At 51.3% G+C, this 16,016-nt stretch overlaps 1 protein-coding gene across 3 annotated transcripts in view; it reads left to right on the forward strand.

Annotated features, from left to right (window-relative positions):
• The window catches only part of NR6A1 (nuclear receptor subfamily 6 group A member 1), a 68,373-nt gene extending 52,363 nt beyond the window's left edge, over positions 1 to 16,010 (forward strand). For 2 of the 3 annotated variants that reach the window (XM_026860613.1, XM_026860616.1), the window contains exons 3-9: positions 1,946 to 2,001; positions 3,964 to 4,121; positions 4,972 to 5,199; positions 5,869 to 6,123; positions 10,657 to 10,778; positions 13,027 to 13,179; positions 14,110 to 16,010. In XM_026860613.1, the coding sequence (XP_026716414.1) occupies positions 1,946 to 2,001; positions 3,964 to 4,121; positions 4,972 to 5,199; positions 5,869 to 6,123; positions 10,657 to 10,778; positions 13,027 to 13,179; positions 14,110 to 14,198 (1,061 nt within the window). In that variant the 3' untranslated portion in view covers positions 14,199 to 16,010. The remainder of the gene's footprint in view (positions 1 to 1,945; positions 2,002 to 3,963; positions 4,122 to 4,971; positions 5,200 to 5,868; positions 6,124 to 10,656; positions 10,779 to 13,026; positions 13,180 to 14,109) is intronic. The other variant, XM_026860614.1, reaches the window with a different exon arrangement.
• The last annotated feature ends 6 nt before the right edge of the window (positions 16,011 to 16,016 follow it).

The following is a 16,016-nucleotide window of genomic DNA, read 5'->3' on the forward strand; positions in this document are numbered from 1 at the left end:
CTGCCAACCCACTGCCCACCTTCTGCCTGCCCGCCTGCTGCCCGCTGCCTGCCCGCTGTCCACCCACCTGCTGCCTGCTCGCTGCCTGCCTGCTGCCCCCCCACTGCCCACCCACTGCCCGCTGCCTCTTCCATCCCCGAGGAACCGCATGAATTCTGCTTCCAGGCAGCGTCTCCGCGGAGGAATTGGGCTGCGGGCGCAGGCAGCTCCAGTGGTCGGGGCTGTTGGGCTAAGGAGGATTTTTCTCCCGGAATTACTGCATAGTCGAATCGCCAGGTCACTGCCTAACCAGGCCTAGTTACTGCTGCTGTCATCCCATTAAGTTAAAACCACCTAAAGGGAGTATCAGAGAGCTAACCGCGATGGCTTAGTTTTACATCAGTCACATTTTTTCAATGAGAACCCAATGTTTTTCGGAAAGAACTTTCACAGAAACTAAACAGCCCATTTGTTAAAATGAGAGCGTTTTGCTGTACCTTAAGAGATTTGCATGATGTAAAAGGTAACCAGAATTGGTTCATATCCTGGGTTTACAGCTTCTCCAGCACTCTCTGGCGTTTTAAATAAAACCACTGGCTGTTCCGTGGAGTTTGAGTTAGAAGGGTTGAAGCTGTGTTGCCCACCCCGTCGGGTGCTGCTGGAGGGAGCCGTCGCCGTGCTGCTGCTCACGGGCTGGCGCAGCTGTGAATCGTCAGGACGCTTTTGCGTCGTGATTTGCACGACCTGCCCTGGTGGCTGCGATTCAGGAACGTGCCGTTGAGGTCCAAGCGGTGTGCGTAGCTCAGCCTTAGCTGAACCCGGGTGTGTAACCCTGGAGTTGCGAGTGTGGCACCGAGGCAGATTGCGGATGATTTGAGCTGAGGAGATCTAAAATCAAAACAGCAGCGTAGCTTTTTCTGGTACAGGATTTTTTTCCTTAAATTTTGTGTCATTTTCTGCTCCGGGCGGGCCTCCTGCAGCCCCGTGTGCCAAGCAGGGTGAGGCCGGCCGGCAGCAGCAAGGTCACCGTGCAGCTGGGGAGAGCCTCCTGCCAAGTCTGGCCAGGTCGCAGTGGGAAAGAGATTGGGATCTGATAAACAGGGGGACCCGGCCCGGGAGAGGCGGCGCACCAGCACAGGGCTGGCCCTCGAATGCTGGCGGCTCCTGCAGAGCTGCTCTGCCATACAGAGAAAAGAGGAGGGAAGAGGAAGGTAGGGAGGCAGCTCGGGGATAATTCTCTTAATTGGACTTCACTGAAACTCCCTGGAAAATGTTTAAAGAGCCTTAAAAATGCAGCGGCTGTGTTGAGAAACTGGGCTGTCCTGGAATGCAGCTGTGCAGCTCAGTCTAGTAACTCGGATTTTGAACAAGGGCTTTGCACGCCGCTGCCTGGGTAAAACATCTCCCCCCCATTCCGTGGCAGCTGTGGGTGTGACCCTCTGAAGTGGCCGCGGTGTGAGCAGTTCCCAGCGGAGCGCTTTGTCTCTGGGCTGTCGGCAGCACTGGTTGGGGTCTCTCCAGGTGGGGTCTGGCTCGTTCACGGGGCTGCGTGTTAGAAACGCCAGCGTTTGCATTGCATTTTCCATTTTCGTGGGTATTCGTTGCTTTATTGCTGGAGGTGAAGTAGGTTTGCTTTCTGTGTGCTGTCTCAACTCATCCCGGAATTCATTGTGGTAAAGGATTGCTATTCCTTCATTACTTGTCACTCAAGGATCACACGAAGAAACTAAACTCCCTGAGTAATGCTTGTAGCCCCATCGATGTGTTTGTGCCCTCTGGGGTGTCTGTGCCCCACGCTGTGTGCTGCACTGGAAAGCACTGGGGGTTTCTGTGTAAACCGCTTTGATGAACAAAATCAGTCTTTTAAGATACACAGATCTGTTTCGAAACACTAAATGCTTTCTTATGTATTTCTGCAATACCAAACAGCAGCGTTCCTCACCAAGGTTTGGTTGTTTTCTTTCAGCAATCAGAGAGGATGGCATGCCAGGAGGCAGAAACAAAAGCATCGGACCTGTCCAGGTGAGCGCGTCCGGCTGTTTCTCGGGGTTCCCTTCGGCTTTTGCCCTCCCCCTCGGCACGCCGCTCCTCTGGCCGTGGTGGGCTCGTGGGCCAGCGTTGGGCTGTGCCTTCCCCGGCCCTGCCCGTGCCCCTGCGGGCGTAGCAGGGTTTGATTCCCCCCCAGCGTTAGGAACACGTCCGAGGAGCAGCAGATTTGTAAACACAGCTCGGTGCTGGCTTGTCCCCGGGGGGGACACGGCGCAGTCCCGGGGTGCCTGTGTGAATGCCCGGGCAGCCTCTGCCCGTCACGGCCCTCTGTCCTTTGTGAGCCACACAAGGACGTCCGTCCCTCCGCGGCTCCCAGTAAATCTCAGGGCTGCCTGCTGCAATTCCTTCAGTTGTTGCAGGCGGGGCACCCAGTAAATGTCTCGCTGATTGATGGCACAGCTTGTCTGGAGATGACTTGTAAAGCACGAGGTAATTCAGCACAACAGCTTGTACTGCACGCGTGAGAAATGATGGCCATTTCCAGCTTGCTTCTAGAAAAGAGGTCTTTTAAAAGTTTACTGTTTATTTTAATAAAATAGAAATAACACTGAAAGCATTTTCTGTGAGTCTGTGTGCCTGTGGAAAGGCTGCTCCCCCCAGTCCAAACCCAAGCCACGAGAAGCCAAGCACCAGATGCTCTGCCTGCTCCATCAGGTCCTCCACGAACCGAGGAGAAGGCAGGAACCGGGCAGTGTGGCCGTGCCAGTGGTCAGCATCAGAGCCCGGCCCAGAGAGCAAAGCCACCGCTTAGTAACGATAGAACCTTTTCTGCTGACATCAGCTTTACAACAGCATTAGTTACTGATTCTTAAAACCCGTGTGGGTCTATCGGAGAACAAACATTCCATTTCTGGCCAGGTAACAATTGTTACTGTCTGAGCGATGTAGTAAAACAGCAGCTCTGCTCACCAGGGCGGGCCCCTGCTCACCCGAGGCGTGCGTGATCGGTCAGCGCCGGACCAGAGGTTGTGCCATCAACTCTGTTTCCTGGGGTGAAATAAATTCAGCTGTTGTGTTACCTCCTGTTCAGCTATGGCACTCCTCAGATTCTGTACCTGGGCAAGCCAACGGTTTTTTCTGATGCTTTTGTAAGACTGGACTAAACTGTCTAAGCAATGTTTGGCTCTTGAAAATGACGTTCAGAGTTCACTGCACTTCCTTGCAGTATGTTGACTCAAGGTCTTTCCATATTCTGTGGCAGCCTTGATAATGGTCATGCACAGAATTAAAAAAAAAAAAGCCCCAAAACTTCCTTGTTGCATTTTCCCCACTTCTCATGCAACATTTCTCCAGGAGCATGCTCAGCGCTCTCTTGAAAATTTATACTTCACTGAACTCAATTTTCTTTTTTTTAGCCGGTATTAGCTTCATATATATTACTCTAATACTTGTTTTAAGTATTAGGTGCTTGATTACTTCTTTGGGTACCATCTGGTTCTTACCTGGGGAGAAATAATGAACAGTGATTCACTGTAAATGTTTTACTGACATATTTTATCTGTGTCACCTTGCCTCTCTCTATTAATTTATCTAACGGGAGCCTACCCCACCTTCCCATTGCCTTTACCCCGCCGAGCACTGAGCGATGTTCCCGATGAACCGGCCTCAGTTACTCCCGGGTTTTTCTCTGTGTGACAGTAGCTGATTTACGGCTCGTTGCTCCGTGTATTTGACATCTTTTCATGTGTCCATTCCTGTCTACTGTGTTATCGACACTTGAATTGCACTGGACGCCACCACAATTAGCTGTAAATAGAATTTTTCCTGCACGCTGTTAAAGGGCAGATGCGGTATCTGTGGGAGCGGCGAAGCGTTCCACTGCTGCGGGGAGGTGTCAGCTCTGTTGGGTGTGACCGTATGGTCAGAGTGTTTGCAGAGGCTCTGCCTTGTTTCTCTTCTCAGCTGAAGTAACCGTAACCATCCTGGTTTTGACAGATATCGGAGGAAGAGATTGAGAGAATTATGTCTGGGCAAGAATTTGAGGGAGAGGCAAACATGTCATGGAGCAACAACGGAGACAGTGACCATAGTTCCCCTGGAAATGGAGTTTCTGAGAGCAACCAGCCTTCACCTGTTTCTACTCCGTCTTCAAGGTGGGAATGACCCCTGGAAGAATTTCGTATTACAGCGATCCTGGCTGTCCTTCCCTGCGTGATACGTTGGGCCAGTGTAGGAGAAATAAAGTGCATCTTTGTGTAGACTGAGCATACTGCAGATTCTTACATCTCTAATTGTGTTTTAAGACAGCCAACCACTGGGTTGAAAAGAATTGAACTGAGAGGTGAAATGTTCATAAGCAGATGAAAAAGGAGGCAATATTGAGTTAAAAGGATCTTTAAAATAGGTCTCTTAATTTGTATTGACAGTTTTTTCTGCAGATCGTGGAAACTTGATTACCTTTCACTGCTCATTCTGCATAAGCTGTTTTTCTGCACTCTTCTCAGATTTTGAAAATAAATGACTCCATTTAGGTTACTAACTGATGAAGTTATGCCAGTTACTGTTAGTGCTCACCTCACGGTGCAGCCTTTGATTGTAAACACGGTGAGAATCTCAGACTTGCATTCCCTCTGCTTCCAGCTGCAGCTGAAGCCAGGAGATACTGGTGCTCACTGGCTGCGTAAATACTTAATTTACAATCCTAAATTCTGGCCCTTTAGGGAAGCTGGGGTGGAAATGCTTCGTACAGTTGGGTTGCTGTTTTACTCTCCCACTGGCTGCTCAGCAGCACTTCCCTGATCCCCGTTACTGGGGCCGAGCCTGGCTCGGTGTGAGGCAAGAGTGAGGCGTCTGGTCTGCACACTCCCTGTTATTTCTAGTGAAGGGTTTAAATAGAAAGGCATTTTCCATTCTGTTTTCTTTCCCTGTTTTCATTAACATTTCTGATGGAGCTGGAATCGGGTGGAGTTTTGGGGGTATATTAACAAGCTTTTCCTTTTCCAGTAGGTCTGTGGAGCTGAATGGGTTCGCTGCACTCAGGGATCAGTACATCGGGACGCCGGTGTCCACGCACTATCAGTACCTCCCGCACCTTTTTAGCTACTCTGCCCACTCGGCGCTGCTGCCCCCCCAGCCGCGCAGCCTGGACCCCCAGTCGCACAGTCTCATCAATCAGTTGGTGTCAGCGGAGGACCTGGAGCCGCTCGGCACGCCCATGCTCATCGAGGACGGGTGAGCGTGCGCGGGGCAAGGGGCTGCCTGCTCCTGCCTGTCCTCCCGGCCCGGCTGTCCCTGCCTGCACCCGCGGCTGCAGCTCGCACTGCTGACAGCGAGGGGGGCGGCTGGGGGTGTGCATTGACGGTCTGATGGGCACAGGGAGCGTGGCCCCTGGGGGAAGATGCAGCCATGGTGCGAGCAGCAAACCCGCCCCTGTCCCATGGGCAGCCCGTGGCCTTGCCTGGGGCTGAAGCTGGCACACGTGGACCTTGCGTGGGGTTCCGGGCTGAGCCTGCGCGGGGGGAGCGATGGGCGTCAGCCCCGAGACTGCATTCACTGTACAAAAGGCCCCGTAATAGGCATGGTAGATGGAAAAATACGCATGGGTGGAAAAAAGCTGGGTAGTCCATCTGTCGGTGAGAGCTGCCCCCAGCCGAGCAGGCTGGGTGCTGGGTGGGTGGGTGACCCCAGGGGTTGGGGGGGCTCCCCTCGCAGCCCCTGGCCGGGCAGGCTGGGTGCTGGCCACTGTGGCTCCTGCTGCCAGGTGATCCTCTGGGCACTGGCATGTTGGGCACTTAAAGACAAATTCCTGTGCTATTTGCCTTGCTCTCCAACTGCCTCGTCAGATGACGTCATTCGATGTTGTTAATTGTTTTTATGCCTTCGTATTAACTGTGCCTGCAGGTATAAAGTGACTCAGGCAGAGCTGTTTGCGTTGCTGTGTCGTCTGGCGGATGAATTGCTTTTCAGGCAGATTGCTTGGATCAAGAAGCTGCCATTCTTCTGCGAACTCTCCATCAAGGACTATACCTGCCTGCTCAGCTCTACGTGGCAGGAGCTGATCCTGCTCTCCTCGCTGACGGTTTACAGCAAGCAGATCTTTGGTGACCTTGCGGATGTCACCTCCAAGTACTCTCCCTCTGACGACGAGCTGCACAGGTGAGACGTTGGGCTGAGCCCGAGGGTGAGGGAGTGAGATCTGGAGATGGAGGAGCTGTCGGCAGGATGGTGTTCGGGTGCGTGTTTGTGGCCCTGTGACCAACTAACCACCTCTTCTGGGATGGGTCACCCCACCTGCTGCTGTTTTCCTTTTCTAATTTTCAAGGAATGGTTGTTCCAGGCTTAGAAAGTATGCCATGGTTAGTCAGCGTTGAATCAAGACTTCCATCTGCAGGGGAAGGTGCATGGTGCTGTTTGAATTTCCCCTGGCAGTGCTGTCGTCCTCCCGCACAGCCCTACAAACTGCCTTTTTTATGAGAGCAGAACTCACCAGCACTTTAGGTAACCCTGAGATACAGGGTGGAAGGTCCTATTTAGAAACCCTTTGGGCCAGGGGAAGGGTTGTTCACAAAGCTGGTTGTCTGTATTATCAAAGTGCTCATTATTAATTGCTACTTCATTGTTTTGATTACATAAATTTAAAGATGTTGCAACTTAGCTCTTGTGTTTTCCATAGTACGTGCTATCTGATGCTCTGAGGAACCTGCCTTTCATTTATCATTTTGGTCAGGGTGTTGTTTTTTTGGTTTGGGTGTTTGGTTTGTAGTCTTGGTGCCAGGCGGATCCTCCTTTCGGTAGCAGACTCAGGATGTTACGGCAGAATAGGTAGGATTTACGGAAACTGCTGCCCACCCTCCCTTTAACACCTGCCCCCTTTGCGCCCTGCCCTTGCTCTGCTCGGCGATTTTCAAGAGTCGCCAGGGGATCTAAGTGTCTGATGAGCAGAGATTTAAAATACTGCTGTGGTCCTCGGCCATCGCAGAATCTAACGGTTCTTTGAGGTTCCTTTGTGCGTCTGTTTTGACAAGCAGAGGGGCTGGCTGAGGCTGTGGAGGAGCCGAGAGCGGGACCCAGGTGTCTCATTTCCTGGGCAGGTTCCTCCGCGGCGCCGTGCTGCCCGGCCATTCATCGTGCATCTGGTGCGGCTCCTGCCAGGCACAGTAAGAGTCATAGAAAACCACAATAACACTTGTTCCTGCATTCAGCCGTCCTTTTGTTCCTGCTGTCCTGGTCAGAGCCTCAGAAGAGAAGTGTTTGTTTCATTTTGGGTTTGCGATAAATACGAGCGAAAGGTAAGAAAACGAGACAAAGGAGGAATCCTCGCCCTTCAGAAAACAGCAATTCAGAGCTGGTCGCCTTCAGAGAAGATCTGTGCACATGGATGAAAATAGGTGTTCTTGGGAGCGGGATGTTTCTGCAGTCTCTTCTGATTTAGCTCTTCAAGTATCATTAATTGTCACTAGGAACATGGGCAAACGCACACCAAAGCAGCCATTTAGTGGGAAGTGGAAGAGGCGTCTCAAGCTGCCTGGCTCTCTCCTGGTTGTCTTTGTGGTAGTTCAGCCGTAGCTTGGCTGTCTGCAGGCGGCCGCGGGACAGGCCGGGGGTGTCAGCCCCCCCTGCCCGATGCACCCGTGGCCCTTGGATCTGAAAGGGGCTCTTAGGGAGGGGCGCCCGACCTGTGGGCTCTCTCAGGGAGCCCCCGTTCCCTCTGGCGTTGGTCAGCAGTGATAGAGACTGAAGTTCCTTAGGTCTCGCAGCTGGCTGAAGAAATCTCAGCGAGCTGCGATAGTCTGGCGCTCTGGGATAACTCCTGTTCTCATTTAGGGAATCGATGGGAGCGGTGCCGATGCTTAGGCAGGTGAGAAGTGAAGGCATAGGATGAGCTCCCCAGCCCTTGTGTTTTAATCGCTTCTAACAACCGGCTAAATGTTCTGTTTGTCTGCTAGATCAAATGTTTTCTTATTGTGCTGTTTTCTTGGAGATGAATCTGAAATGAATAGATTCCTGACCTCCCCCAGCACTCCTGATAGCGCTTCCCTTCCCCCTCTTCCCCAGCTGATCCCGATAACTCCCAGCCAGAAACTTGCCTGGTGTAAACTGCGAGGAAGAGTGTGTGGAGGAGTCAGTCCTCGAGAAGAAATAGGGCTGTGAAAAACAGAACGGCTTTGTTTGAAAGGGGGAGGAAAGTATGCACAGAAAAGTAAGACAGTTCAACTGCAGGAATGAGAGAAGAGCTCTCCTGGATTTATGAAGTGATGAGTGGCTGGTAAAAATGTGCATGCTCTAAAAACAATTAAACCCAACAAACAACTGAGTGGTCTTTGTGCTCATTAACTTCTTGAGCTTTACAATCTTGCACCTGCACGATTTTTTATGTCAACTTGAGAGCAAGAAAACTTGTACAACTTTAGATTAGCCGACAAGGCTTTCATCACTTACAATATTACTTTCTTGAAGAAGTGACCTGCAGTTCAGATAGCTTGTTTTCACTTCTCTGAGGTCAAAATCCACCATGCATTTTACAAATAACTTTGAAGTAAACAAACACACATGCCAAAATAAGGTATTATTCAGTGAAAAAGGTTCTATTTCTGTTCTATTCAAAGATGGCTTTCTGGCTGTGCTCTTATTCTTTGTGCTGTACAATGCCAGAGCGCAGATGAAGCTTCCCTAAACACTTCTGTCCCACTTCTGAGCATTTTTGCAGTATGTGGTTTATTTGAAACGGGGGGTGTTGCAGTGAGAAGTGTTCCCGAGAGGCCGCTGGCACACGTGGGAAGGTCCGGAGCGTGCGGGCACCGCCAGCCTCCGCACCCTCCAGCTCCGCTCCTGCCGTGGCGCTCGGTGCTCCCTTCGGCAGGGGGACCTCGCTCTGCACCCGCAAACCCCCCATCGGGCAGTTTCCCCGGAGAGTTTGGGGGGATGGATGCGCCCTGTGCGCCCCCGTCCCTTGGCGCGCGCGCAGCTCCTTCTTGGCCAGCGGCACCGTCGGAAACGAGCGCGGCTCTGCCTGGTGAGCTGCTGCAGGGCTGGTGCGGGCGGAGGATCCCGATCCCAGCGCAGGATCCCGGACGGCCCGTGCTGCCAGCAGTGCTGTTCTGGACCCTGATGGGCGTTTATTAAGTGCAGTGCGTCCCGCGCGTCCCGTTCGAGGGGGAAAGTTGAGGAGGGGATGGTGTGAGTTCCCTAGAGCGCAGGGTTCGACCTCGGGCCATAGCCGGCAGCTTCATTCCCTTTAACATCGGTTATTTGTAGTTTCGTGCATATTTGTATTCGTGAGAGGGATCCCAGCTTTCCTGCAGTGTGTCTCACTCCAGCAGCTCTCAGCCGAGGAGAATTAGCAAACCACAGTGAATGAGCAATAAATACAGCTGTGTGGAAGTGCAGGCTCCCTCTGAGTCACTCCCGGGAATTTTCGGGAGGTGAAGCTTCCTCACCTGTCTGCCAGATAAATGAACCATGTGCCGCTGTTGTGCGTGGGTCAGGCTTTAAAACAAGGCTGTTTCCAGCGACACTCTGCAGATAGGAGAAGCTGTAGGCACTTCTGCTGTTGGGAACAGCCTTTGTTCCGGGAGGCGGTGTCTGTGCAGCGGGGTCTGGGGTTCCTGCAGTCCCAGGGCAGCCCTGCTCGGGTGCTGGTGCTCAGCTGGTCCCCTGTGAGGTGCGGTGCGGAGCCAAGGGCTGGGCATCGCACTGGTTCTGCAGGCTCAGCTTTGTAGGACGGCGGGGTCTGTTTAAAGCCAACAACGTGGCTGTGGGGTTGGGTGTGTTTGCTGCGGAGAAGCGGCGTTCCTCTGTACCGCGCTGTAAAGCAGCACCACTCCCAGCTCTCGGGGGGATGCGGGGTGCTGTGCGGCTGCACAGCTCCTGGGGACACCCCCGGTTCCCGGGGATGTGCTGGTGTTTCTGCTGGTGGCCAGTGCAGGTGCCCTTGGGCTGCTCCAGGTGGTGGGAAGCACAAACTGAGGAGAGGTGGGAGGTGAGGAGGGGCAAGAACATGTGAAACACTGCTGCGGGCGGCCTGTCTCCTGAACGGGGAAAGGATTCCAAGGATTGCTAAGAGGTGCTTTTATCCTGCAGAAATATCCCTCAGGACTAAGGCGCAGTGCTGCGTGACGCGGCTGTGAGCCGCTTTCTGTCGGGCATGGGCACAGTGCAACACCAGGCAGAGCAGAAATCCCTACAGACCCCTGCATCTGGCAGGACAACGGGTGTTTTGCAGGATATTTTCATGTCCTACAAGACCCCGCATTTCTGTGAAATCTCATCTCATTCCCCAAACCGCTCAGTTAAACCTCCTGTTAGCCCAGCGCAGTGCAAAGGCAAAGGCACAATCCTTGAAATCTGGGGAAATACAAGCGTAGAGAGGCGAAGCAGCGTGCCTGCAAGCACACCAGGAATTTTTTTGCATGTTCCTGGCTCCATCAAACCTGTCAGAGCAGGCTGGTGATGAATTGAATCACCAAAAGCTGTTTTTTTGCTCAAATATCTGTAGCAGTTAAGTTTGTAACCGAGTCATTTTCTACTTTAATTTAATGGTGCCAGCAGACTTGAAGCGGTTTTGATGACAATTTTTTAAAAAATTCTCTTGCAAGATGTTAAAATCTCTGAAGTTATTTTAATAAGCTTCTTGCCTTTATTGTGTGGCCTGTGCCCTGTGTACACTGACGTGTGATCTCTATCCTCCAGATTCAGTGAAGAGGGGATGGAGGTGATGGAGCGATTGATCTACCTCTTTCGCAAATTTAACCAGTTGAAGGTCAGCAACGAGGAGTACGCGTGTATGAAAGCCATTAACTTTCTAAATCAAGGTGAGTCAATGAAGAGAAGGTGTCAGCCCCGCTGGAGAATTTCTCTGGGACGGTCTGAGCAGTCTTTGCTTCTCTGATGAGAAATGGGAGGCGGGGGTCCGAGACCCACAAAGAGCCTCGAGCTCTGAAACCATTCTGTATGCATTTGCCTCCGTGCAGAGTGAAATCCTGCAAGCGAAGGAATTCATTTGCTTAGACTCTTTTTATTACCTTTAAATATAGGCACCAACGACAGTAAATGTGTCATTTTTACATATGTACCAAGGGTACCAGTGCCAGAACAAGAACAGAGCAGAGAGAGGCTGGTGAAAACTTTCTGGGAAAGGTTTGGGTGGGTGATGACTTACCAGCTGCTAACAGACTTCGTCAGACAAGGATGTGTCATCTGAAAAATCTGGTGGGAGGTGTCCCTGCCCATATACGGGGGTTGGAACTAGATGGTCTTTAAGGTCAGTTCCAACCCAAACCATTCGGTGATTAACTAAATGATACTTTAAAACCAGTTGATCTGCATGACTTTTTTTCTGAAGTAAATGTTGACTATTTGCATAACAACCTGTCAAGGGTTCTTAACTAGAAAATGTATTGTTCATTTTTCTGCTTTAAAGAATGGATTTGCAAAACGAGTCCTCCCTTTTTTTTAGAGCTTTTCTGAGTCTTTAAAACATTTACCTTCAGGATAAACGCTTAGGTCACCTAGCTGACTTCCTACTTTCAGATTGCCAACTCTTCAAAGCGAAAAGTAATCGTGAATGAAGTATTTATGTGCAGGCAGTGAATTCTGCTGGAGAAAGGACTGCATCCTCCTGTGGATGAACCAGTGTGTTCAAAGCTGGTAGTCCAGGCTGCTGCAAGACCCTGGACATTTCAAAATCCATTGCAGAGTGATTCTTCACCGTGTCGGAAGATCCTGGTCATTTCCTAACAGCTGTAGTGGGCTGAAATAGTTTGGAATAGAGGGGATTTGTTCCGCAGTAGTGTTTGTGCCCGTCTCCACCCCTGTAGCTTGTTTTGATCCTCTGCTGTGGATCCCCCTTCCCAGCCATTTGTTGTGGCCCCGCATCCGTGGGGCCTCACAGGACATTTCCTCATGTAAATGAAGAAAACTGTTGAGAGGCAAGTGCTTAATGGGTGGTGTTCGGCTGTGAATTTGGAAATAAATGTCCCCAGAGCCTTTTGTACGGTGAAAGATAGTTGCGGTCTGTGGAGATGTGCTGCACGGTCTCTCCTCCCCCACTCGTTTCCAGCAGGAGATAGTGCTGACGCTTCAGTCTGTGCCGGGCTCAGGTTCCGGTTTGCTTCCCTGGGCAGTTTCCTGACGCTGGATAATGCACTTCTCGAGCTGTCTCCATTGTTTTCCAAAATGTATTTTCATTAACTTCCTGTCTTCTTTTATTTTTAGTTGAAGTTTGCAATTTTTTATGTGAAATACCTGAGAATTATTTTTAAAAGTCAGCTTTTTGGGCAGTAGATAAATGCCTCTTCCGTCAGATGGTCTTACAATACCGAGCCTGCACCGAGGGTCCGGAGTTTCCTGGCTCCAGCGTGCTGGATCCGTCCCAGGACCCCCGGCAGCGTGCCGGTGCCGTTGATCACGCCCGACGGTGGCACTGGGACTTCCTGCCAGTTTGATAGCTTGGAAAAGTCCATTTTTTCCTTTCTGTGTGTTGCCTGACATCGGCAAAGCTAAATTTAAAAATAAGAGGTTGACAAGTTTATAAAGCTCATGTGACATAATTCGTAAGCAGATGGGGAGAAATATGATGATACCTTGAATTATAGAGTCGAGCGCCTTCCTCAGCCGAGATGATATAGCTAAAATCAACATGTTTCTGTCTGAGGAAGTATTACGCTGAATCCGCTGTGAGGACTAAACCTTGACATACAGCTACTTTACCCCAGGCAGGCGGGGATTTAAGGTTGCTGGAGCTGTTATCTCCAAGAGCATCCATTGAGCTCTGCATATGAGCAGCTTAGGCCATCAGCTGTTCTCATCCCCATCTTCCGTGGAAGGAAATCCCGTACCCAGACACGTGTGGAAAGGCCCATCCGGGCGCACCCGGAGGGGAGACGGGAGTTTTAGTATTTGCCCAACTGGGCACTTGAACCCAGTCTCTGAAGCAGGGACCCAGCTTAGAGCTTGAGCAATCGGTTTGTCTTTCCAGCGGAAATGGCAGTGAGTGCGAGGCTGCTGCTCCTTGGGATGTTTTTGTCACGTTTTCATTACCCTCCTCACGTTCGCTTTCAGACATCAGGGGTCTGACTAACGCGTCCCAGCTGGAGCAGCTGAACAAGCGGTATTGGTACGTCTGCCAGGACTTCACGGAGTACAAATACCCCCACCAGCCAAACCGTTTTCCGGATTTAATGATGTGTTTGCCAGAGATACGTTACATTGCAGGTAACTTTCTGAGCTCATCTCCCGCTGGGATCGTATGCACATTACAAAATCTGCCTTCAAAAGAAAATTAATTCGTAACAGTGAAATTCTCGCTGGCTCCGGTGGAGGGTGTTTGTGTGGGGCCTTTTCCAACCGAAGCCAGGTCTCTGCAGGTCGTCCCTGTGACGCTGGTGGCCGCGGCGTCACCTCCTGCTCCCAGGGAGATGCACCTTGCTCTGACCTGCCACCCTTTAAGTCCTTTGGTCAGGTTCTCATTTTATTTTCTTCCTTTCACTCCCAACCCGGAGGCATTTTGTCTCGGAAGGGTGTAATCCTGGCTCAAGGAGGTCTCTCGTAAGAAGCAGAGAGGTCCCTGCCATGCCGCCTGCGTAAGGAGCAGGTGATAAGGTTCTGCAGGGTAGCCCCCAGGTCTCAGCTCGCCTGGACCTCTGAAATCCGCAGGTGAATTTTCAAATGCAGTCGTGTCACTAATTAGATCCACAAGGTCCGGTGTCACTAAAACATGGTTTGTTCCTGAATGTTATGGCAAAGGGAGATACTTGCCTCCCTGTGTCAAGGCTCCGTATGCTTCATCCTACTCCGTTGTAATGAACTAGATAATAATCACAGAGCAGCTCTTGTAATTTACTCATTGAGATCAACAAGGGAGTTAGAGGAGAGACAGGATTTAGTCTTTCCCAGTTTCTATAAATACTGCTTCATTGTGGAGAAATCATTTTGATCTCACTTTGCCCATTTATTTTGCTTTCGATTCGGTAAATAATAAATCCTGTTATGTCCAAATGAATATCAAATATCTAATGTAGCAGTAGGATGATTAACTGTTTCTCCGAGAGGTTCAAGGTAAAACCAGCTCCAGTGTTGCCGGCTTAGGTGTCTCTGAAATCTGATTCAGGAGTGGCTGCTAATTCTGTTTTTTCTTCTTACCAGGAAAAATGGTGAACGTCCCCCTGGAGCAGCTGCCTCTCCTTTTTAAGGCCGTTCTACATTCCTGCAAGACGAGTGTGAGCAAAGAGTGAGCCCAGCTGGCCCCGGCCGGTGCCTTACGCTGTGCCTCAGGCAGGGAGCTGGCTCACCCCGGGAGAGGGGCAAACGCGATCCAGGCAGGAGGCGGGGCGGTGGGCGTCCCTGCCGTTGTAGCAAGAATCTTTTTTTTTTTTTTGTTTGTGTTTGTTTTTTTACTCTTTTTCCTATATATTTATTTCACGACAGAGTTGAATGTATGATCTTCAACACGATGCACATGGTTCTGTATGAATGCAGCAGATGCATTCTCCAGCGGTTTACAGAATGTGAAGATGTTTAATGTTACAGTGTTTGTTAGGGTTAGTTCTTTTGTATTTGGGGGCTGGGGACCGAGATGACTAAGACTACCTCAAGGAGAAGATGCTGTTCACGCACTGCTCTTTCCGTGATTTCTATCCAGAAGCGTTTGTCGTAGAGAGCGAACGGCCTCGCCGCATCGACAGAGCTGTTAGTGTCCCAGACGGACGATTTTGGAGAAGCGGGTGTTAGAGAAGTGCCAAGCTTTTTTTTCTTTAGATATAATAGTTTTTAAAAGGCAGGGAGTGGAGAAGAAGGAAAAGTCTGTCTAGCCCACTGGTTTCTTTTCCCCTGGCAGTTTTTCAGATGCAGGTGGGAGCGCCCATGGTTTCCCCGACTCCCACCGCAGCAGAACCGCAGGGCTCCCGCGCTGCCCGGCCCCCCCCGGGGGCTGCAGGAGCAGCTCTGCCCCCAGCCCCAGCCCGGCCTCTCACCGGCGCTGCAGCGCCCTTCCACCCGACTGGAATTGCGTGGCTGCAGTTCAGAGCAGGCTCCTGGCGTTACACAAAGGTACTCTTGTTGCTAGAGAACTGCAGGTAATTTCTCATCACTTCTTTAACGTCCATTTTAGGTTCATAAAAGCAGGAAAAACCTCACTTGGAGAAGAGGCAGGATTGCCCCTTTTAGTGCGTTCCTCCCCGGCGGTATCTGGCTGCCGGGGAGGGTTCTGCGTTGCGGCAATCCCAGGCAGCCCGTTTCTGGGAAGAGTTAACGTACCCTGTGGTTAAGCGTGACCTGTGTAGCGGGGTACAGGACTTGGGTGTCCTCCAGCATGGCTTTCTCTGCTGGCCCCGGGGAATGTGTGATCCATGGTCATAATCTGCCAGGACGGTTCTGCTGCTTGTGGGATCCCTTCTGACCAGGGAAGAGGGTGTTGATGCAGTTCTTGGTGAACTGTTCTGTCCTAGGTCTTGCAAGGCTTGGGTTTCCCATCTCGCAACCTCCCCACCACTCCACGGCGTGGAGAACTGGTTTAATGGCAGCTGGTTAGCGCTCTGAGTAATTGCTAAGGGCTGGTGTTTGTCTGAACTTGGGTATTCTCGTGCGTAACCTCATGGCTTCCTGCTGGTGGTGGTGGTGGGGAGGTTGGATGAGATGCTCTTGTTCTCCTCTTCTTCATCAAGAATTAACGTTCCAAGACTCAGTCACTCTCCTAGGCAGCTGCCTCGTCCCGGCTGGATTTCCTTCCCTCTGTCCTTAGATACGAATTTGATGTTTATGTAGCAAGAGGGTTCACCAGCAAGCGTTTGAATGCTGGTTTAAAAATATTTTGGGAAACAACTTCTGTTCCTTCAGGCTAGGAGGGACCAGGTGCTACCTTTGTCCTGTGCTGGAGAGGGCTGCGGCGCACAGCGAGCACTGCTCAGGGGACTCAAGCTGCTGTGAGATGAATGTGACAGTGAACGGGAGAAAAAACCTCATTCACCAAAGTCTTTCCTTCCCCTTCGCCCAGCGGGCGCTCCCTGGGTTGCAGCCCCGGCGGCGCGTGCCCCCCACCCCGGCTCGGCACACCC

This window comes from Athene cunicularia (genome assembly GCF_003259725.1).
Source record: "Athene cunicularia isolate RWA chromosome 17 unlocalized genomic scaffold, athCun1 chr17_part1, whole genome shotgun sequence".
In the NCBI taxonomy this organism is placed as follows: Eukaryota; Metazoa; Chordata; class Aves; order Strigiformes; family Strigidae; genus Athene; species Athene cunicularia.